We start from the raw sequence: 24,281 nt of genomic DNA on the forward strand, positions 1-24,281 counted from the left end.
AATTAAAATAAGTAGAAAAATCTGCCAGTGAAAGCAAGTTTTTTATGCTTGTAATAAGAAAGAAAAACTTGCTCCACTGTCAGATTTTTCTACTTATTTAAAGTGGAAAATTTGCTTGAAAAAAGTAAAAAGTGTCTAAAAACAAGCTACTTTTTTAATGTGATGAGTCTTATTTTAAGTATAATTAGATTTATTTTGACTAGAAATGACATTTTGACTAGAAATAAGACAAATATTCTTGGTAAGATTTTGAATTTTTGCAGATTTGCTCAAGTCTCCTGTTTCTCATTCTTCTGCAGGGTGCTGCATTGTTTCCATTTTCACTCTAAATTTGTAGAAAACTTTTGATTTTTTTTTTTAGCAGGAGCGCCCAAACCTTTGCATGCCATATCATATGAAACAGATAAACCTGTCTAATCTAGTACAGGGAAGATTCCACAAGATTTGACTGCATGCATGCACATTTGCAGAACATTCCTGCAGCCACATGGATAGGTCAAGGTGAGGGGTCTGTCCTCGAAGGCTATTCAGTCAGAGGAGCCTGACAGTGGACAATCATTTTACAGCCTGATGGAATAACTTCCTGCAGTGTTCTTTTTGTCCCAGCTCCCTCAGATGTGATGTTCAACAGCTCCAACCAGCTCCTGTCTGATCAGTTTGCTTTAGCTCTGTCTGACACAGTTAGCCCAAGCACTGCAGCAAAAAATACTGCACTGCCCACAATGGATTGGTTAAATGCAACATCTTTCTGCACACATTAGAAGACCTAAGCCTGCAAAAGAAGCTCTGTGTCTTCCTGCAGACAGCGTCTGTGTTGCATTTCCAGTCCAGTTCAATCTGCTGGAATCCATGAGATCTGAATCCCTCCACTGCTCCCACCTCCTCTCCAAGAAAGGAAACGGCATCTAAAGTATTCATCCATCAAACTCATACCTGTAAGGCATACCTAAATGAAATAGAGCCATTAATAATAATATGACTTTTGCCTGTACTTGTTCTGAGACGCTGATGCTGTAGCCTTGAAAAAGACCTTTCGGGAGGGTTTCTTTAAATAGAGAAATATGTCAGAAATGAACAAAGGAATGTAAAGAAAGCTCATATTTGTGGAAGGCCCCTGGTGGCCCCTGGTGGCTGCTGCAAGGCCTGCCTATATAATGTCTTCTCATTTTGTCCCAAAAGCACTCACAGTGTTTCTCAATCACTTTGATGCAATTGACACATCAGAAATGTGATTCTCACAACTTTTAATGCAGTTCTCAGAGCAGCCAGAGCCCTCGCTATTCCAGGGCTCCGAGAACATCTAATTCATTCCTCATAACACCAAATCACCTGAGCAAAAGCCTCAAAAACCCTGTTCACATGGGTCTAACTTATTGTTACTCATTGTTCCCAGCAAATTAAATTATTTCAGACACAAAATGTTTTGATATTTTGGTAAAAACCTGACTGACTTACAAAAAGGTAATTGCATACTGTAGGTATACAGTAGAGTACAATGATCAGAATAAAAACAACTATTCTGTTTCAACACTATATTAGTGTTTATTGTTTAATCTGGATTTCCATTAGTTGATGTCTTGGTGACAACTAATCTTCCTGGGGTTTTCTGTGGTGTGAAGGCCTCAGGAGATTCTACTGCACTGTCAGTATGGAATACAAAGAGAAACAATACTTTGCACATCTATTTTGACAGATGCACATGTGTGAAGAAGACTCCCACACATTGTTCTACTGTACTTGCATGGGCATTTGTCTCAGGCAAGTTGGGTCTGTAGGAAGTGGCTGCAAGCCTACTCCCATTCACAGCAATCACACAGATAGTAAACACAACTTCATATCAAGTACTAAATATCAAGAAAGACTGAAGGTACACTGACCAGCACTGTGAGGATCACTCCAGGAAACAAGCAATTTTAGATGAAGATAAAAAATTATATTAAAAAAAAAACTTTTGACTGTTTCCTGCAGTGATCCTCACAGTGCTGGTCAGTACCTTACTGTAATTAGTCAAGAGTTTCTCCTCAAATAGAAGTAAAGAACACTAGAAATGTATAAAGTACATATAACATAGCCTACATCCAAGTGAATCAACACAATGAAACAAATCCTGAGGTTTTTTATAAATATGCAGAGGAATGCCTGTTCTGAGGACTGCATTAAAGGGGACATATTATGGAAATATCACTTTTTGAAGGCTCGTTAAGTAACATATATCTGGGTGTTTGCCTTCCCGACCCCAAAATGCGAGAATTGACAAAAAAATCTGTAATTTTCTGGCTCCCTAGGTTTAAATCCATGTGGTTTTATGAGCTGTTCCCTCAGATGTCTTCCAATGATGTAACTAGTTCTCTAATTTGCATAATCCCACCCCTACCTAGTAAAGAAGGAGTGTGGTGGGGCAAGCAGTGACTGATTTGCATTTAAAGGGACAGACACTGAAACCAGCCGTTCTGAGGATAAAAAGAGCTGTGATGTTTGATCCTTGAGATATTTGACCAAAGAATGTCACAGACATGTCTTTAAGACACCTGGGAACTATTATTAATTAATTATGAATTTGTGGAAAAGGGGCAGAATATGTCTCCTTTAAGAGTTGTGAGAATACATTTCTGATGTGAGAACTGCATCAAAGCAGCTGATGTGTTCAGAGGAGTAAATGCTCCAGCTAACATCAGCTCAACAAGGTCACATTTCAGTTGTGAAGCAAAGCATCTGTACTATTCTCTGCCAGCTCTTCATGTTCAAACTGAAATATTAAATTCACTCATCGTTCTCTCCATGATCAGAGTAAAGAAGGCTCATCCATGAGTTCTGGGCTAATTAGGATTTGATCAGTGGCAGGTGTGTGCAGCACACCAATCACACAACAAGGACTGACTGTAGGCCTGCGTGAACTACATATCAACATCTACCCTCTGTAAGTTCAACTAATCAGTCCCATACATTGCTGAAATGTTCTCATAGGCTGTTATAACTCTCCATATGGTCTAAAGAATCTGTTATACTAAATCCACATCACTCTATCCTGGTTAATGGAGCTGTCGGTGACCCCACCGCCTTGATCTGCAGGACATTTCTTTATTTCAAAACCATCTTCTGGTCATCAACTTACTTAACAAAGTATCTTTTATTTATCAAGGTGTTTGTTATTTCTACTCTTCTATTATTATTAGTTCAGTGTGATGACTCAGGTGAGAGCTAAGAAAGTAGCTCATCACTTTGTACCTACAAAAAACCAAAATGTAGATTTCTGGATGAACTGTTTTTACCCATCCACTTACTTGCCTGTTTCAAAATGAGACATTCACTGGTGTGACAAGAGAGATTTATACAGAAAGGGTCTTATAGCCTCCTATAACTGGGATTGGGATATTAATTAAAGAGTTGGTCACACTGTGGTAGCCTTCTTCAATGCATTTTCTAAAATAAAATTTAGGTTTTCTCTTGTGTCTGTAAAAGGATCATTTGAGGATAAATAGCCTGCAGATCAATGATTGTTTTTAACTTTATTTCATTTTGGAAGATTTTCCTGTTCATCACGGAGTTACTGCCATGAATCATCTGTGGCAGTTGCTCTGCATGTGGTGCACCTGAGGAATCCTTGTGGAGCGTGCAGCTTGGCGTTTGCTGACACCTGCTGGTAGAGACGTCAATGTGCAAGAACACAAAATAAAGCATTTTACAGGCCTCTGGCAACACATTTTTTTCTTTATTCAGAGTAAGATGTGTCAACATCCAGCATGACAAAAATTGTACAAAGTTCACAATTTATAAATTAAATATCACAGCAACTTGTGATCTCACACATTTATAGCAAAATTAAAATGTCAACAAATCCATGCTGTGTAGTACAAAAATAAATCAAACTTCAGTTCCACAGAGAGCACAATAGTTTATACAAAATCCTGTCTTTGTTAATGGTCACTGAAATCAATCTCAAAATGAATCGGCTCAAATAAAATAATAAACTCTGATGAATTCACAATAATTTATATGAAAAGTCAGCATTCTAAATACTTGACAACCTTTTTGTGTTCCCTATAGATAGTCACAGATAACTCTTTTCAGATTTGTTATTTATGTACCAACATCAGATGAGCAGCCAGTTTGTGCTTTAAGACCCCTTTTCCATTTTTACTGATAATGAGAATTAATTCAAAAACTGGAACTAGCTATTACTCTACTGAAGCATTACTATATTGGCAAAAAGCTGCAGACACGATGCTGTGGAAAAAGGCGTATGCAGTCATGGATGATGGGTAGTAGAGTCCTGAAAGAGGACAGTAAAGTACAATAGATGAGATTTAATAAGGTGAACAACAAGCACCTTTTGCATTAGCTCTCAAAAAGGCAAATTCTGAACATGATCGCTAACAACTAGAACAACAGAATGGAGGGGTGCATACAGTCAGGCATATGGGTGTCACGCTGGATTGTATCACCCCTCAAAGGTCTCATTCCACCAGACCTTCGTTTTCTTCTGCTTTTTTTAAAACCTTGAATTGATTGACTATTTAATCCTTTGTACAGTGATTAGATATAAAGTGCTGCTGGGGGATAACTTCATCTTCCTAAAACATAGCAAAAATGAAAGAACATTGTTAATGTTTTTACACTTGATAATAGCCTACAGTATAACTGCTATGGTTATAATCATCCTCTTCTCTGATTTCAAGTCCCTGTTCTTCCTCTCTCAGTGGTACTACATCCACGCCTACAGTGGCTCCAAGCAGTTGGTTACTCCAATCGTGTGCCAAAGAGGTCACCTGGAAAATTGCACGCCGCCGTACGTAAGGATAATATCTTCAAGGACAAGTGCAAATAGTCTACTGGCACATAAGTGGGGACAGTGACCCTGTAAGTCCCGCTGTCATACTCTATAAATACTCTTTACAAAACCCTCTGAAACCCTCCTTTTAGGTGTCCAAGTACTGCTTTTAGTTCCTGTAAGAACATCAAAACATGGAAACGAAGGTGTCCCTGTGCAAAATTGTACAGAAAAAAAGTGGAACTCATATACTTTCCCTTCTAAATCTCAATGTCCAGGTTCCCTCCTCTTTTTTAAAAACACTTTTGTATTAAAAGATTTGTATAAAAATCAATATTTTACATAGGCTATATTAAAAAGATTCATGTTACCCCACTATGCTTATAAACAAGAAATTGCATATACCCAACCTTTTTTTTTCTTTGCAGATTGCATCCTGTACCTACTATAAACAAATGATTTAATTCTTATATTGCTGAGACGTTTCTTGATCCTAGGAACACAGGTCTCGAGATTGAGCAGATTTGATACTAGAAAGGCTAGAATGTGGTCTAGGTCATTGTCTTTACACATCATTTCTATTTGAGATTAAGGATGAGCATGTGAACATGCATGCACCGCACAGATGTGTTCCTCTAGGAATTAACTGGTTCTCCTAGATAATGGGATTTCCACCATCGGGTTTCCGTGTAATGATGTTTACAATATAACTGTTCATACATACATTCATACATACATCAGGTCAGTTTCCTCTCCGGATTCATTTAGCGCACCAATTAGAAATGCCCCCACCTACAGCTACGTATCTTTTTTCATCAAAACAAAACACAAAGGTTTCTCAAGCATTGTCAGAAAATAAAGCAATTGGCAAACCAGTACTTGCTCTTGAACAATCTACATGTAAGAAGAAGGAGAAGAAGAAGTAGAAAAAGAAGAAGAAGAAAAAGAAGAAGAAGGAGAGGAAGAAGAAGAAAACATTTAAAATCATCAAGTCCAAAATCACCCAGTGAGGAGAAAACCATCTAGCTCTCTCCTTGCTTGTAGTTTTTTCATTTTTATTTCCCTATCCAGTTTTTTCATCTAAAATGCTTTGTTGTCAATAAAAGGAACTCACGCTCCATTATCATTAGCTTACTGTTCAGAAATATACACTAAAAATGTGCATACATGAGCAGCTAGAAACATTACATGACACTATGTCAGCTCATATGAAAACGTACAAAATGTGAATGTCCTCAAAAACTATTTTGCAGTTTACTCTTTTATGTTCTTCCTCAAAGCAAGACCCGAAAGGAAAAAAGAAAGACAGAAAGAAAGAAATCATCTTGAGGTCTTTCTAAGCGTAATACCTCATTTTTTGAGAGAACAGAATTGAGAATAAATAGCACTATATAAGTTACTGCACCGCACCGAGGGGATCAAACCGTTTACTGCCTGTTTGTATGTGGATTTTATACACCACCCACACCTGCTGGGGGAACAAAAATCTCCCTGTACTGAATGGTTACACTTGGATCCCTTGAACAGCTTGCTTGATGTTTTCCAGCAGGGCTTTGTTTTCTGGGCTCTGGTACTGGTCTTGATTTGTGTACATATCCGTTAGAGTGGTCACATAGGCATCAAAGTTCTGCTCACTTATTGGCTCCTGCAGGAAAACAGACACACAACATGGAGGCTGAGTTCAGATGTTCTAACGTGTGTGTGTGTGTGTGTGTGTGTGTGTGTGTGTGTGTGTGTGTGTGTGTGTGTGTGTGTGTGTGTGTGTGCACAATACATCACATGTCAGGTTTCAAGAGGAAACGTGTAGCGAGACATCTTAACTAATGAATCCTTGATTATTCATTTTCATTAAGGCGAGTGTGTCAACAAAACATAGGTAGAAATGATTGGCGGATGAAAATGCTGCTTTGTCAACCCCCCACTGTGCTGCAGAATAATTCAGAGTTACAAATAAACTTTGACAATTACAATTAGGAAAATAGAGGAGCATGAGATGCAAAAACAAAAGTCGTAATGCTTAGAACTTTAAAAGCGACTGAACATCCTCATGTGAAACCTCATGACCAGTGTAGCAGTAGCAGAGCATGCTTCTCATTCACTTCACTACATGCAAAACGCATCACACTAAGGTTCTTTACTTCCATGTTGTGCAGCATGTTGTGCAGCACAATACTGCACAACATGCTGCACACATTTTTTTTATCTGTGATCTCACTCAGCACGTAGACTTTGCACTAGGCTCATGTAAACGCCTCAAAAAAAGTTTGGAAACATTATTTCAGTCAATCATTTCTCCCCTTTAATAATATGTTTAATAATGTGTTTGATATCATTGGAAAGGCTGATTAGTCACCTTTAGATAGATAGATAGATAGATAGATAGATAGATAGATAGATAGATAGATAGATAGATAGATAGATAGATAGATAGATAGATAGATAGATAGATAGATAGATAGATAGATAGATAGATAGATAGATAGATAGATAGATAGATAGATAGATAGATTATTGTCTGCCCCAAAGGGTAGCAGAAATTTGTCTTTGACAGGGCTCATCACTTTACATACACTCAATACACTTTACAATGAGGTACAACTTATACGGATTCATGGAATGAGCAACACAGCTAACGTGTGGCTACCGCCCAAATAAAATGCGCCAAAACCCCCTGCATTATTCTCCTATCTGTATTCTCTCCTGTTGTGGGCTTCAGGTGTGCGTCAGTCACAGGTGTATGACTGGCGCCGGACTTGTGGGATCAGCTTGGGTGTGATGTACGTGCTAAAGTGACAACACAACCACACTGGTTGACCTTCAACAACTCCTGGTTGAGGAATGGGATGCCATCCCATAGCAAAAATGTGAGCAGGCTGGTGAGCAGCATGAGGAGGAGGAGCCCAGCTGCTGTGGCTGTGTATGGATCTTCAACATGCTCCTGAAGTCCCTGACAGTGTCAAATGAATAAAGTGTAAAAATGGCCAATATGTCATTTTTTCCTTATTACTGTGGGAGAGTGCAATCATCCACATTTTTTGGGGTGCTACCCACACGTTTAGCTGTGTTGCTTATTCCACGGCTGCATGATTCTTACAAGTTGTATCTCATTATATATACAACAACACCAACTGGTATTATGAAAGCATTGACTGAAAAAATGTTTCCGAGCTGTTTTTGAGGAGTTTATTTACAATAGGTAGATGTAAAACCTAGTTTGTGGGTCATCCATCCCATCTCTAGTTTTAGGGAGCTGTTTGGTGAAAATGTTACTTCATCAAACCAGTGCAACTGTTATTGGGACATATTGCCAAACTGCTACTGTAGAGGGAGTGTGGTGACATGTAAACTGCCAACTTTGGATTTATGTTCTATCAGGACCATCAATACAACTTTTTTGGAACAATGTACAGAAATGGGAAATGGAAGAAAAAATATGAAATATTGAATAATGAATGTCTCACTGTTCAAACTGAAAAAAATAACAAGAAAATGACTCCACAAACTTGTCTATGATAGACAAATGGAAAATGTTGAACAAATACTGTACATCAGATAACGTTTTGACGTGAGAGGTGCTTTTTGGTTTTCAGTTACTATGGCATATTATAATGATTTGAGTCTGTGCTACATCCCTCTCTCTCTCTCAGTATATATATTAGCTCTGGAAAAAATAAAGAGACCACTCCCAAAATGATCAGTGTCTCTAGTTTTACTATTTATAGGTATGTGTTTGAGTAAAATTAAATTACATTTTTTTTTTGTTTTATTCTATCAACTACCGACAACATTTCTCCCAAAACTGAAAAAAAAAAAAAAATTTCATTTAGAGCTTTTATTGGCTAATGACTAAACTAGTCTAAATAACAGAAATATCATATATAATAATAATGCAAAGAAAACATGTTCATATTTATTCCTAAAGAACACAGCAAGAATATTTTAACTCAGGAAGAGTTTATAAATCAGTTTTTGTGGGATAATGTCAATGTTTAATCCCAGCAGTGGTTTTTATAATCTTCCTATAAAACCAGATGTGGTTCAGGTGATGACCTCATCAGTGTCTCATTAAGGAGAATGAGTTGTGTTTGTGTTGGTATTTAAAAAAGAAAAGAAAAGAATGACTGTCATACATGTAGAGATGCTTTTAAGATACACTTGTGAAAGTAGTCTCTTAATTTTTTCCAGAGCTGTATATATATATATATCTCATTAAAAAAAATGATATTAAGATGAAGTACAAAAAAGATCACATGACAGAATGTAAATGAGTCTACAAGTATAAGGCATGATTAGTTATTGACTGTCAATGCCCAAAAAGAAAAAGAAAAAAACAGAGAAAGAAAAACCATGATAATGATGTTTCTATATTATAAGTACATATAGTAACTTACTTGCTGGTGCAACTGTAGACAGCTGTTATTCCTTAGAGGAGGTTCTTTGTGTGCCAGTGGTTTCTATGGGAAGACAGGAGGGACACATTTCTGTTAGCCGGCTTTGAGACACAAAGTGGCTATTCTCACATGTAAACACTAGGTGGCAGTATCAGATTAGCAGCCACATACAGAAGACCTGGAAAAGACAGGAAAAAATAGAAGCTGGACATTGATGAGACAAACACAGAGCCAACCCAACCCACTGGTGCTGCGAGGACGCATCATTTGTAAAGAATTAAACTCCAGTGTCATGGCCGCTTTTTTTTTTTTCTTTCTTTTTCTCCTAAATAAATCTTAACTACTGAAATACAAAAGGAGGGCATAATTTTAAAAATGACATGCCACTTAGTGAAGGACGGTTGACTGAGGTTTAATTCATTCTTTTGTCAGTGAATAGTAACTGATCCAATATGCAAGAGGATATAATGAAGTAATGGCATTGTGAAGGATAAATTAGGACAAAATAGAATCTGATGACAATAAAACTCTTAGCACCCTGGGTGTGTGTTATCTTCAAGAGACAAAAAAAAAAAAAAGAGAATGGAAAGATAGCAGATAGAATACAGTGATTGAAGCACACAGATGTTTTGTCAGTGATAACTCTACAAAAACAGGTTCCATCCTCAGGAATATCACTTTGTAATAGAGTCTTTAATAACAATACATCTCTGAATGATCATTTCTACCACTATGGAAAAACTACATGCCCAGTCAAACCTCATTTCACAACTCCCTCTCACTGGAAAGACAAGCAATGCTCCACATTTTCCGACCAAGCATGCACAATAGGCTGCAGGTTAAATGCACAAATAAATGAATAAGCTGCTATAATGCTACAGTTAGCAATGTTCTGCAATTTGCCGGCTTGCCGTTCCTGGTGACCCTTACCATATGAGGGAGCTGGACATTAGCTAAACTGTTAATCAGTGACTGGCTGAGGTTGGCCAGCTCATGCAGGAGAGATTCATTTTGCTGTTCAATCACCTTGTTTTCCTCCTCTATGGACTTCAGGTTGGATTCCATTGTCGTGATCTGAGGAGAGGAACGGCCAACGACAGGGTGTTACAGTGCGGCTTTGTGCGTTCAAAGCTAGATAACACACCACTGCTGACTCACACTCACACAGGCTGGGCCGCACCGCAGCAGGCAGGAGGCCACTCACCTGTGTTCTAAGTTTGATCATGTCTGCTTCCACTTGTGAATTAGATTCACTTAAATCTTTGATTTCCTCATCCAGCTGTTTGATATCCTCTTCATGCTCCAGCCCTGCAGAGGAGGAGCAGCGTTAGCACCGACACCATACCGCAAAAAAAACCTCGCTCATAAATTAGATTAAAGGGACAACGAGGAGTTTCTATTTGGTTATAAAAAAGTCTCACGTTAATGTGGATGAATCTACGTTACCCACACTTGTTAATGGGCCCATTTTTGACAAATATATCGTTTTGTGTCTATTGTTATTTTGTTATTATTAGTGGTGGCGGAAATGCTGGGCAAGCCGACCAGCATTTCTTTACTTTCGGTCATGAGAATAACGCCGCTGAATCACCTTTTATGGTCGGAACTACGACGGTATGTGATCGTCTTCGAACCTCTGACTTTAATTCTTGATGAATGAAAACATGAGTCTGTCTTGCGCCGGTCAAAGAATTTCACGGTGCGCGGAGGCTCATAAATGTAGTGTGAAAACACTTCGCTTTTCCAAAACTCCTCGTTGTCCTTAGCCTTTATGCTTCAATTTACGGAAAAGGATTAGGGCCACTGTGGTATATATATAAAAAAAGAAATCATAATTCAGAAATCTCAGAATTCTGACTTTAATCTCAAAAAATCTCTAGAATTTTTTTTTTTTTCTCAAAAAAAAAAAAAAAATCTCAGAATTCTGAGAAAAAAGTCAGAATTCACTTTGGCCCTAATCCTCTTCCGTATATTTCATTCCGTATATATTTTTGACTGTCTTCATCTTTACAACTGGACCGGGTCAGGTCACTTCAAGCTGATCAAGGCTCACATCATCAAGGCAGTCTCACAGGTTAATGATGCTATGATCTCGTCACATTCACATTCACATTCACATTCACATTCACATTCACATTCACATTCACATTCACATTCACATTCACATTCACATTCACATTCCATTTCCTAAGTCTTGGAAAAAGCAGATGGAGAACAGCTACAGGCCAGCTCCCATATTACATGTGTGATTACTGCTCATAAGGCCAGACTGGAGCCACTCTTCTCATCATTTACTCCATACTCCTGAATGGCTGTTTATTTCCAATCAAAGCTTTCACTCCACACACACACACACCCTCCTGATTGGTTTAATAAATGAAGCTGGAACTCTGTTCTGTTAATTATTTGACATCCATGTTCCTGATTGGCTGTACTGTGTGGGTGGTAGCTGTAGTTACCGTTACTGGCACGCTGCTGCTTTATTGTTAGCATTTCCACTCCGGAGAGCCTGGCTTTCCTCATGGCGGAGGTGGCGCGCGGACAACCCGACAGACTGGAGGCAGAAAGAAGAATGAAGGACTGTCTCGCTACATTCAACACACACAACCAAGGAATGCAGCTTATATAGACGGTTTATATATAGCCAGGCTGAGAATAAATATTTCATCAGTGTCTTAATCAGTTACATGAGTTTACAATGAGTTTAAACGAAGCAGGGAAAATCATAAGAAGGCAGAGCAGTCCTCATCCTCCTTAACAAATCAAACACACTTGTATGTAGGTGTGTATGTATTTGCTATAATCACTTGCTAATAAGGAGGGAAACAATTTCTTCAGCCTTGTCCCATATATCATCCAAATCTGCATATTTCTTACTGTCACTTTTCAATTATAAAATACATGTTGTTGGGATATGTTGAATCTTCAATTAGTTTCTCCCCATACAAACAGTCTATTAAGAATTCTTAAAGTCACATAAATATTTCAAGCACAGGTTTAATATTTCTACTATCACTTGTGGAAAGTATGTTTTGTACTGTGATTGGTTTTAAGTTGCTTATAGGTTTCCATGTTTGACTTGTACCAGACACCCGGCTCACAGAACTGTATGTAATTTGAATTATCATCATGTTTTCCAATTCAGATTTTAAAAAATGTAAATGGCTACCACTCGTATATAAACACAAACTTCTCTACCGATGTTATGACCGTTTTGATTTTTCACATGATTTCACAAACATCTGTCAGTCCTATTTTGCAGTTTAATTTTCCAATTCAATTCTGAATTCAGTTGGTGGGTTGTTTGCTTTCATTGACACAAAACTGTCAATTAAATCTCATCAAACCACACCAACACTCTTGATGGATCACATTATTTGTTTTTTGTTTTTTTTGGAGAGTTACACTTGTAATAAACAAAACATGAGGGAGTTGTATTGCAAACTTTAAATTTACATTTAAGCTGAGCACATATAAACTTAAAAAAGTTATTTAAAGGGATAGTAGCATTTTCTTAAAGTGGGGTTGTATGATCTACAAATAGCGCCTAAGTACTGTAATTGCAGTAGAAGACCCTCTGCACTCCTCCCGTTAGCAACGCCAGCCCATAGCCCTGCCCAGAGATTCACAACCGATCAGCAATTGGTTAGCTCCAAATAAAAACTGAAAAAATTATATTATAGCGAACAATGGAACTGTGTATTCTTTTTCAGGTAAAACCTCTTTTAGGCCGCAAAAATAGGCCGTTTCTTTGGGTCTGTTCACAACACTGTATGTTGTAAATCTCTGGGCAGGGCTATGGGCTGGCGTTGCTAACGGGAGGAGTGCAGAGCGTCTTCTACTGCAATTAAAGTACTTAGGGGCTATTTGTAGATCATACAACCCTACCTTCGATGTGTCAGGAAGCTGCCGCTGACGTGACCCGAGCCGTCGCAGCCCGGCGTGGGGCAGGACATCCCCTCCGTCTTGCCAGACTTCCATGTGAACTGAATGCCGTTTAGGTAGCCGTCCTTTTGTCTCTTGGCTGCTATGGGACACCCAGATGCACTTCTATGGGAGGCATACTTCCCTGTCACGTGTCCCTGACCGTCACAACCTGGGACCGGACACCTGGGGGACAGAGGGAAACAACGGTCTGAACAGGCTCTTGGAGACAATATTTTCCTTCAAAGAGTAAACTGCTGAGTCTCAGCCGCCCACTGGCTCTTATACACTACAGTCTGTTTGCCTCCGGAACACAGAAACACCGTACACTATAGCCATTTCTCTGTTTCCCTCTATCTCCTTTGCTTTGATATAAACAAAGATATGATCATCTTATTTTAAAGCTGTCCCAGTGGCAGCCTTATCACACTTCTGGAATGCTGACAGTGCATCAACACCAGCGCTAATCAGATGTAATCAGGCAGTAAATTATTCCAAATGTCAGACCAGGTGAAATGGATTTTGGCTAAAGCTAGCATCAGTTGTGAAACTATCAAATGGCTGCTTTTAGTTCAACTTCATGGCTTTTTGGCTGCGGAATAGATACAGGGTGTTTAATCTGCACTATTTCAGTATATCTGAAATATTTCCTTTAAAAATATAGATCAGAATCAAAGGATTTTGCTGAACTAATCCGTCGAACCCAGCCCAAAATCTGAACCTGGAGTGATTACACTAAATTACATTGCATCTACCAATTCAACTCTCTGCCTCCGGTAAAAATGGTCCTTCACTTTCTTTCTGTAGAGTTGCCAGTGCAGATACGTATATGCCCGTATAGCAAGATAGATGTTACCATATGTCATGTATAGCTAAGGTAACTTATTGTCGTCAGATACATACATCTATATATCTATACATCTCTGTCTGTCCTATAGGACTGGTCTTATGGTCCTATATAGGACAGACTGTGTATGCCTACAATATAGGCACACACACATAATTACATGCATAGTACATACATATTATTATAAGCCAGACGTACACACACACACACACACACACACACACACACACACACACACACACACACACACACACACACACACACACACACACACACACACACACACACACACACACACACACACACACACACACACACACACACACACACACGCACGCACACACACAAACATTTGTATATATTTGTTTTCTGCCAAAATGACACTACAATCTGACATCAGATGAATCTTCACTTGAAACTGAGGTTGAATTTGTACATTTTGTAGAGCTGTGTTCTATTCCTGTGAAATTTCACATAACTGACTGTGGAAAACTGACTGTAACTGACTGTTCTTTACCCTTTCCACCAATGTGTTTAATTACGCACAGATCGAGTCAGCCCATAGACACTACAGTCTGAGCATGCCTGTAATATTTTACTCTCTACACAGCTGTGATTTATTTTGACTAATGACTCATGCTGGTGTAAGAAATACTGCTCTAGAAAGGTCTTTCATCCTCACTTACCAATGACTGCACTATTTTGTATCTTCTTAGGGGAAGATTGGATACAAGATCAAGCCATGCATGTTTCAGCAGACTAGTCCAGATATCTGCACCACATCAGTGACCTAGGAGCCAAGACTGGGCAGAACACAAAGCCAGACTTGTACTGCTGGGGCTAACGTCCACCAATCTGTAATGCAACAGTCCATTGGAGCCCAGCTGAAATAAATAATGCTGAGTAGGAAGAGCCTGGTCAGTGCAGCTTTGTGTCTCTTGCCACAGGGGCAGTGCAACAGGTTAGGAAATACTGTAGTATATATATGTAAATGACTGGGCTGCTTCCTGCACTGTATTCATATATAAAGTATAAAGCTAGATTATGGTCATTTCAAAATATAGGTCTATGTTCTATATTACTATGAAGGTATGGAAGCATCAGTCTTGAGAAATACACACAGCCTGTATTCAGAAACAGTTCAGAAAGACTTCTGTTTATGATGTCACAATAAGCCAGTCACCACTTTCCAATCAGACGAGAGGCTAATGCTGCATTCAAGACAACTCGGAAGTCAGAAAAAAACGAGCTCCGAGTTGTAAAAAATGAATTGAACGGCGTCAAACTCAGAAATTACAGGTCGGAAACTCGGGTATCATATCAGAGCTCCGACTTTCCAACTTGACGTCACAACAACATCAAAACATGGCAGTCCTCCTCTTAAACGGTTAGAATTTAGACATTTTAAGTTATTTGTTGAAGTTTGAATGCATATTTTTGTGTATTATTGCAGTAGCCGATATGAAATACGTTTATATTAAGCTGTGATTGTTGTATGGTGTGAAATTGTGGTCCTCGTATGTGACGAAAATAACGTTTAACTGTTATCGAGGCTATAACATTATATGTGCACTCATCTGCAGCGTCTCCTCTCCTCCAAAATAAACATTATTTACTGCTGCATTTATTTTTCGTATTCAGCTATGAGCCACAATACGCCAAACTTCCTTCAGGTGTCCATGTTTTTTTTTCTTCCGGGTTCCTGCAGCGTGAACGCAATGATGTTGGAAGTCGGAAATTTCCGAGTTGGGAATTCCGACCTCCGAGTTGTTATGAACGCAGCATTAGAGCCTCCTCTCCTCTGATTGGCTTGAGAGAGGAGATGTAAAACTACACTGAGATGACTTTTACTTGACACAAAAACACACAAACGGTATATTTTCCTCTGAATATCAGCAATGTGGACCTTTAACTTTTCCCTCTGACTTCTTACTGTGATGTTTCGCTGTCAGAAGAGCACAGTGACTGACAAAGACACGCTGCTAAGAACTCAACAGAATGGCCAAAGTGATGCTGCAGTGCCAGAGAAATCAATGCAGTTGCAGGGCTGAGACCTGAGAAGCCCACTGTGGAATTTAGGTAAAGTCCAATCAATCTCCCTCTGTCTCTCTCTCCTCTCTGCTTGCCTCTCTATCTTCCCCTACCTGTGTGTCTGCAGGAGTTCTCCAGAGACTGCAGAGGAACACCCCCCCTCCCCCCACCCTCCCTCTAAACTGCTACAAGCCTGCACTTCTGAAGTTTCCCCTGCAACCTTTGGATTTGGGTTGAGGCTCGACACTCGTAGCACATTTGTCTTGTCAGAGCTGATTCTCATTTTCTTGCTTGCATCAGTGCGTGTCATAGAGCAAGGTTCTGATTTTTAATCAGATCAATCTGTTCCCATTCACACAGCGTTTGTGCGTCATTCTAAAAAGGGAAAAAAGTAAAATCATTTTTCATGCGTCTCATGAGAAATGTGTGAAGTAAAGCTGAGATCAGTGAGCGGTGCTGGGTAGCAGCATGAGGAGTTTCACTATCAGGCTTTTTAAAGGGAAACAGAAGACTGATGATCAGTGTCTGTACTGTACCTGATAGGCTCCTGGTCCTCCTTGTTCTCTTTACTGTGGATGATCTTTATCCCACTTTTCCTGGCCCGTGGACACCCTGAGAGACTGCAGATAAATGACAGTGGAAGAATGTTGAAGCATAAAGTCTGTGTGTGTGTGTGTGTGAGGGTTGGGGTGTACAGTTACAATGAGAACGTTAGAATGCATGGGAGATAGAAAAGAGAGGTGTGTGTGTGTGTGTGTGTGTGTGTGTACCTTCTGTGTGAGGCGTAGTTGCCAGTGATATGTCCCGAACCATCGCACCCTGGTGTCGGGCACCTGGGGCAGAAAACACAACAAGGGCTGAGGGTCTACAGCAAAAGGTGCAGTGTCCTAGTTTCCACTAAACACAACTTATGAAGTAAACAACACAGTAATAAACCTCCATCTGCAATATGACTACAACTAATGGCTCTTCCTGGAGACAGAAATCTTTAAAACTGGTCATTGATATATAGATTTATCTTTTTACTTTCTCTATTTAGTTTTTAAAGGAGCTTTAAAGGGATAGTTCACCCAAAATTGAAATTTCTCATTATCTACTCACCCTCATGTGGACTAAGGGCTGGGAGAAGTTTCAGAGTCATCCGTGGCTTCTCTGAGTTACAGGGGGTCTCGGCGTAGCAGTGCATGTCCATATAACGGTTGCAAATGGATACCAACTGTCTTCGTAACAAAAAGACACACCAAAAAACATCCAAATACCTCCATGCTGCTCGTATGTAATGTCCGTCTTGTATTGAAGCCCCGAAATGCGAAATTGTCCCGAAAAAAATTAAATAAGTCTATATTTCAAGCTTGTTTGTAGCGGAAGCTTCTTGAAGCTCCTCTTCCCGGTTCATCAAATTTGGACAAACTGGGAAGAGGACAGACCCTGGTTCGTCCAAATTTGACGAACTGGGAAGAGGAGCTTCGAGGAGCTTCCGCTATAAAACATACTTGAAAAATAGACTTACGCATTTCGGGGCTTCAATACAAGACGGACATTACATACGAGCAGCATGGAGGTATTTGGATGCTTTTTGGTGTGTCTTTTTGTTACGAAGACAGTTGGTATCCATTTGCAACCGTTATATGGACATGCACTGCTACGCCGAGACCCCCTGTAACTCAGAGAAGCCACGGAGGACTCTGAAACTTCTCCCAGCCCTTAGTCCACATGAGGGTGAGTAGATAATGAGTGAAGTTTCAATTTTGGGTGAACTATCCCTTTAATGACAACATGGACTCATCTCTAAACGCAACAAAACACTATTCAACTCATCTTTTTTCCTTCTCACAGCATGAGCACAATGATGGTACTATATATACCTACTGCTTGGTCAGTGACCACTGGTTGTGTTCTACCTTTTTATGATGCATTGGATGATACTATAAATCCATTAGTGCATAAAAATGGTCACTACACATTTGGACAACACTATGAAATGGTAAACTCCCAATAGAGCCCACTATATAGGGAGTAGTAAGTGATTTTGCACACAGCCAGTGTGTGTGTGTGTGTGTGTGTGTGTGTGTGTGTGTGTGTGTGTGATCGTGGTAACAAAGAGAAATGTCACCCAGTGTGACAGTGTGGCTCACTGATGTGCTTTTAATAGTTTTGAGCAACAATGGAGCTCTATGGCACAGAGGAATACTATATATCAGACTTTGAATACACACACAATACTTAATTATAATTAGTGTGATCAATTCATTTTGGGGTTTTAGTCTTTTTTAATGGATTTTTATGACAAGAAGCAAAATAAAGGAAGTCATCAGTCTGCTTGTAATTATTGTTCTTAAAGGGGAGTGTAATGAATCTCACTGAGCAGTGCTTCACCTGACCACTTGTACAACCTAACACTGAACAGGCTGAACTTACACAGGACACACACATCATGTATGACATTGAGTCATCTCACGTCTTACTTGAGCTCTTGTGCGTTGTTGGCCAGCATACTTCGAATGCTTTTATCAGCTAAAGGGCAACCTGAGAGGCTGGAAAATACACCAGGGCAACGTTAGTTACAGCGCAGTGACAACACACACCCAACAGCCCGCACTCATATTTACATATACTACACAAAACACACGTGTACATAAAACATCAATCAGATAATGCAAAGAAAAGCCATGATGCAAGTGCAAGGAGCTGATAAGAAAACATTTTAACCCTCTGAGTATTTGAAGTTCTATGTAACAAGCATCTTCTACTCTACAGGACAGTGTGGACAGAAAATCGCACTTCAACTTCATCAGAATTGTGGTACATGTCAGTCTCCACACTCAGTCCTTTAAGACTCATCTCACACTGTAACACACAGAAATTCTGCATAAGTCCTCTTGGTCTGAATGGTAAATGCTTAGTCTGCATTGCACTATGAGAAAGGACCTGGAGGACCGAATAACATCAGCTTAGAAGGCTTTAGACACAACCCATTGAGATGTAATTTCATCCCAGGGTCCGGCTTAAAAAATGAGCATGTATCCAATCTTTAATTAATTTAGTCTTATGTTTTTGATTGCTTTGTTTCAGCATGTCAAGCTGCTAATAGTCAAAGGGCTAACAAATAAGAGAGAGACAGACATTCTGCCTGCAGGTGTTTGACAGCATAGTCGAGGTAAGCTGAAAACAATAAAGAGAAATAGACTTAGAATCCACCAGGAGAAAAGGAAGTCACACCTTCGATGTGTGGAGAAATTGCTCGTCAAGTGACCACTTCCATCACACGCCGGTGTGGGACATCTGCCTCCGGAAAAATAGACAGATTTATAAGCCCAAAGGGAAGGAGAAGAAAAAATGTGAAAATTAGAGAAAAAAGGGGATCGTCTCAGATTCTTTTCTTTTTTGGTTTTCATTGTTTCCAGTTTAGCTTCACTGAGTGTGATTAACACTGTGGTCCCTGAGATCAGCTACACTTGATATAAGACGATACTGACTACTAGTGTTGTGTCTGATAGAGATAAAAGCATCAAAAGAGGGGAGCTACAATAAAGGCATCAGTAGAAGCTACCAGATCTTAAATCAGTGTGGACAAATGGATAACGCTGTTCAATTAAAAGAAAAAAAGAAAAAGGAATATAAATAAATAAAAGTCTTATAGCAAGCCACTGCCAGCAGCACAGGATGGGGGGGTGGGGGTGGGGGGGTTATGAGAGTTTTTAACTGGCTGAAAAATAAAAGACAGAAATAAGATGGTGGTGAAAGCAGAGCATGAGTGGGGTAGTGGGGGAGGGGGGAGGGGGGAGGGGGCTCTTACGTTATCAGGTCCTTCTTACTCTCCTTGCACTGAATATACTTGGGCTTGGGGCTGGGCATGTTCACATCTGTGGTGTAGGAGCGGTCCTCCAGCAGGTCCTGGAAGGGATCCAGGTCATCCGGCTGAGGTGGAGGGAGAACAGAGGGAAGAGGAGGGGAGGGAGGGGGGAGGAGGAGGAGGACAAAGAGGGAGAGAGCTGTCACTCCATCATTCTGTTAAGAAATCATGCTTCATAAGTGTCAAAGTTGGAGTATGTTCTATTATCTCCTTTTTTCTTCCATTCTTCCTAACTAGAGATGCACCGATATCGGCTCTGATATTGACTAATTAGCTGGATCGGATATTGGATGAATGAGGCCGATCCAGTCTTTTCTTTTTTATTAATATCATACACAGCAATACAGTTACAGTGATCTAGTGTTATTTATTTCTTTTTGCTGCTAATGTAGCCTACACTTTGTTATTTGTTAAAGGGACAACGAGGAGTTTCTCCATCGGCAGAACAAAAAATTCCACGACAATAAAAAAGTCTCATATTAATGTGGATGAATCTACGTTACCACTTGTTAATGGGCCCATTTTCGATAAATATATAGTTTTGTCTCTATCGTTATTTTGTTATTATTAGTGGTGGTGGAAATGCTGGGCGAGCCGACCAGCGTTTCCTTACTTTGGGTTTCGTAGTGAGTCATGAGAATAACGCCGCCGAATCGCCGTTTATGGTCGGAACTACGACGGTATGTGATCGTCTTCCAACCTCTGACTTTAATTCTTGATGAATGAAAACATGAGTCCGTCTTGCGCCGGTCAAAGAATTTCACGGTGCGCGGAGGCTCATAAATGTAGTGTGAAAACACTTTGCTTTTCCAAAACTCCTCGTTGTCCCTTTAATAAATAATATTAAGTACATTTATATCTGTGTTAATTTGTTACCTTTATTTTAACAAAGCTAAATGTTTATGTCAAGCCTCACATGGCCTACGGTTCATTCATTCAGCCGTAGTATCGGATCGGTATCGGGTATTGGCCGATACGCTCAGCCCAGGTATCGGATAGGATTGGAATTGGAAAAAACTGGATCGGTGCATCTCTAATCGTTCCTAACCCAGCTGTCTGTGCACATGTGTGTGTATGGGAAAATAAAACACACATACACACACGCACATACTACATGCACGCACTTGTCGGACCATAGAGCCGCGTCAATTTAAATACTAACGGCTGAGCCTGTGTGACGATTGAGCTTCACCCGTCAATCTCACAGAGGTAGAAAACAGAATCCCTGGGCGGAAATAATGACTCAGTGCCAAATGAACAGTGTGTGTGTGTGTGTGTGTGTGTGTTGAGGCTCACTCATGGGTATGTGCATGTTCACACAGCATGCTTGTGTGTAGTGTGTGTGAGTGGGTACAGAGCATTCAGGGAGTTGGCTGGGTGTAATTCTTGTAATGCACCAGCGGGTCACTAGATGGCACTGTGGTGCAGCGTCAGGCCGCGTGCTCTGCGTTGGTGTGGGGCTGTGCTTTGTCTGCAGTGCACACACACACACACACACACACACACACACACACACACACACACACACACACACACACACACACACACACACACACACACACACACACAGGGCACATCGGCTGTTGATGCAAATCCTCTTTCTCCCTTTTTCTTCCATGCTTGCAGTGTATATACAGTAATGCCCATAAAGAGACAGGCCCAGATACAGCCCAAATTATCCAGCGCTCAAGCTGTCTCCGAGTGTGTGATGCTGGGTCAGCCAGTGAGCTTCTCCAATTAAAGGGAGCGTTAGCCTGAGAGGCAGCAGCACACATGCATACGTACACAGATGCACAGCAAAAGTAGGCTGGGGATGAAGCTCGCATATACATGCAGACGCACTCCCAAAGAGACATGGGTACAGACATGCACATATGAATATTCACACATACACACATACACACATACACAGCAACAGAGGCACATGTACTGTACAGGCAAGCGCCTCCACACACTGACAGGCGCACCCAACAGTGCTGCATTGATTTCCAGCAGTTCTTTGATGAGATGAGCCATTTCGATTCCCTCCCAAGGTGCTACTTTGCATAATTCATTTTGGAGAAGAGCGAAATGTAAAAAACAGAAAGCCAGCATGCAGGGAGCATGATACAAACAGAGCAGATACCTCTGTGTATGGCAACGCCGACATCAATTAACATGCAGATTCATTAGGTTTCCCTCAAAAACCCCTCATATGACTTTCTAATGATTCCAAATATATAACAGCGAGTCAGACAGAGAGGTAAGAAACCTAGAGGAGAATCAGACGGCAAGGCAAATGTTTGACTTGGAGGCACTGTGTTGAATCAGTGGTTTGGAGGGAGATAATTTGGGCTGAGACACACAGAGCAGACAGAATAAACGACGCATGCCAACTGCATGGCTTCAAAAACCGCAAACTGTGATGTACGACAGTTACAAAGTTATCACTTTTCAGTCAAATCTCTCCATTTTCATTCTTCTTTTCATCATTTGAATAATTATCCTGATTAAAACCAAGTATATTGCATAATTATTAATATTACTTGATTTATAATAGGATCGGCAAAATAAGCTAAGCTTCAGCCTACACCTTTTCGGTCTAAATGTTCTTTATTTACTTACTGTATTGTTATACTTATGGCATATTTTCTGTTTTGTTACTTCTATTTTTTTTAGACCTTGTCTCGCTGCTGTATTTATATTGAGATGTCATTTCTATTGTACAATGAGGTGTCATGTCAAGACCGAAATAAACTAAACTATACTAAAATAAAATGAAACTAAAACAAAAATGGCAAAATGCGGAATTCACCTGAGCCACGAGCAGACATTATAGAAATCAAACGTATTTACAGCACGGTTCCTGGTTGTTTCTGCCTTTACCTCTTTCTCGTCCTCATCTATGTGTTTGATCTTGGTGTAGTCTACTGGCAGGTCCCAGCAGTCTGCAGCGTCCCCCATGCCGTAGCAGTGGGAGCCCAGCAGGGCAGCTTGCCTCTGGGGGGACATGGGCTCTAGCGGGGTGAGCACAGAGTCCCCTCCACCTCCACCTCCACCTCCACCTCCACCACCACCACCACCGCCGCACAGACGCTTGCTCATACTCAGGTCCAACGTACCGTTCTCATCAACATCTAGACCGGGGCTCTGGAAGGTGCATGCGGATGTGCGTGTGTGGGAGTAAAAGGTCAGTGTTTGTGGAGAAAATGTGTGTGTGTGTGTGTGGTGTGTTATCAGTCAGATGATTATGAGAGAAGGGTAAGAGGAAGCGCAGGACATAAGGAGACAGGGATGGAGAGAAAGGGATAAAAGAGAGAGAGAGTTTCTGATTACATAGCAGTCAAACATATTCATATTCTGGGATCAGAGCTGGGCAAAACAGTGGCTGAATACATGATGAACGCTCGTGACGTACATGAAAAGTGCTTGAACTTGTGAACTTTTTCAGATGTCTGGAGAGATGGATCAAGAACACTCACAGTTCAAATATCTGAAACAATATTCCAATTTATTTTTTGCCCAAGTCTGTTCTAGCATGAAACATGAGACACTTGCAGTGTACAGTAAAAAAAACACGTAGCGTGACACTGGTAGGAGGGTCAGAAGGAGAAGAGGTCATCAGTGCTCCAGGACGAGTGCATCCCTCTGTGAACCCCTCCTTCCCTCCTTCCCTCCTTCCCCCTCTCCTTCTCTCTCTGTCTCTCTCTTTCCTTCCATCCCGCTGTAGTCTGTAATGTGCAGTCAGTAGGATGTGTGTGTGTGCGCGTGTGTGTGTGTGTATGACTTTGCGTTGTGTGTGTGTGTGAGCTTAATGCGAGTGGACATCACACGGGGGGCAGGGGCTGGGGGTGAGGGTTGGGGTGGGGTGGGGTTGAGGGCAGTGATGAGCAGCAGTGGATGGAGCTATGCTGCTGCTGCTGCTGCTGCTGCTGCTGCTGCTGCTGCAAACCACAAACCAACTGTACCGTGGTGGACAAAGTGGGTCACATCCAATAAGATTGACTGCTCACTGAAAGTATTCACTGTGCCTCCTGAGTATACGTGTGCATACACTAACTCAGATCTCTGATGATATATATCTATATTTTGAGTATATCGATGGACGAAATGCAAAACCTCCTATCTGCAGATTTTTCTGAATTGCAGATTTCAGTCTGTCTGCAAGATAGTTCGCTGTGCTCCACCGGTAATTAAAGGTAGTGAATCCACTCCTATGACTATGACTATAGGGATTATGACAATAGGCAAATTTGCCAAAATGTTGAACTATCCCTTTAAGGATAACGCTAGTATACTACAATGTAATAACTATTACATTACCTAAACTGTCCCATCTTTTTACCTGAAAACAAACTTTGTTTCATTTTTGATTAACTTTTATTTATTAACATAATTTAGAGTATTGTTTTGTAGAACCTCTTCCAACTTGCACCAAGTACAAAAGCTCCTTTCTGTAAAATGACCTAGGAAAAGTGGGGGAAAACC

General features: G+C 40.4%; 1 protein-coding gene across 1 annotated transcript in view; it reads right to left on the minus strand.

Annotated features, from left to right (window-relative positions):
* Positions 1-6,272: 6,272 nt before the first annotated feature.
* The window catches only part of myt1lb (myelin transcription factor 1-like, b), a gene marked incomplete at both ends in the record, with an annotated part of 71,123 nt that continues 53,114 nt past the window's right edge, over positions 6,273-24,281 (minus strand). The window contains 12 exons of the mRNA XM_083998671.1: positions 6,273-6,413; positions 9,160-9,222; positions 10,090-10,233; positions 10,364-10,467; positions 11,619-11,713; positions 13,048-13,269; positions 16,498-16,581; positions 16,732-16,794; positions 18,427-18,495; positions 19,181-19,243; positions 19,758-19,879; positions 22,680-22,943. Coding sequence (XP_083854797.1) covers positions 6,273-6,413; positions 9,160-9,222; positions 10,090-10,233; positions 10,364-10,467; positions 11,619-11,713; positions 13,048-13,269; positions 16,498-16,581; positions 16,732-16,794; positions 18,427-18,495; positions 19,181-19,243; positions 19,758-19,879; positions 22,680-22,943 — 1,434 coding nt within the window. The remainder of the gene's footprint in view (positions 6,414-9,159; positions 9,223-10,089; positions 10,234-10,363; positions 10,468-11,618; positions 11,714-13,047; positions 13,270-16,497; positions 16,582-16,731; positions 16,795-18,426; positions 18,496-19,180; positions 19,244-19,757; positions 19,880-22,679; positions 22,944-24,281) is intronic.

This window comes from Trachurus trachurus, assembly GCF_905171665.1.
Source record: "Trachurus trachurus genome assembly, chromosome: 22".
NCBI lineage: Eukaryota > Metazoa > Chordata > Actinopteri > Carangiformes > Carangidae > Trachurus > Trachurus trachurus.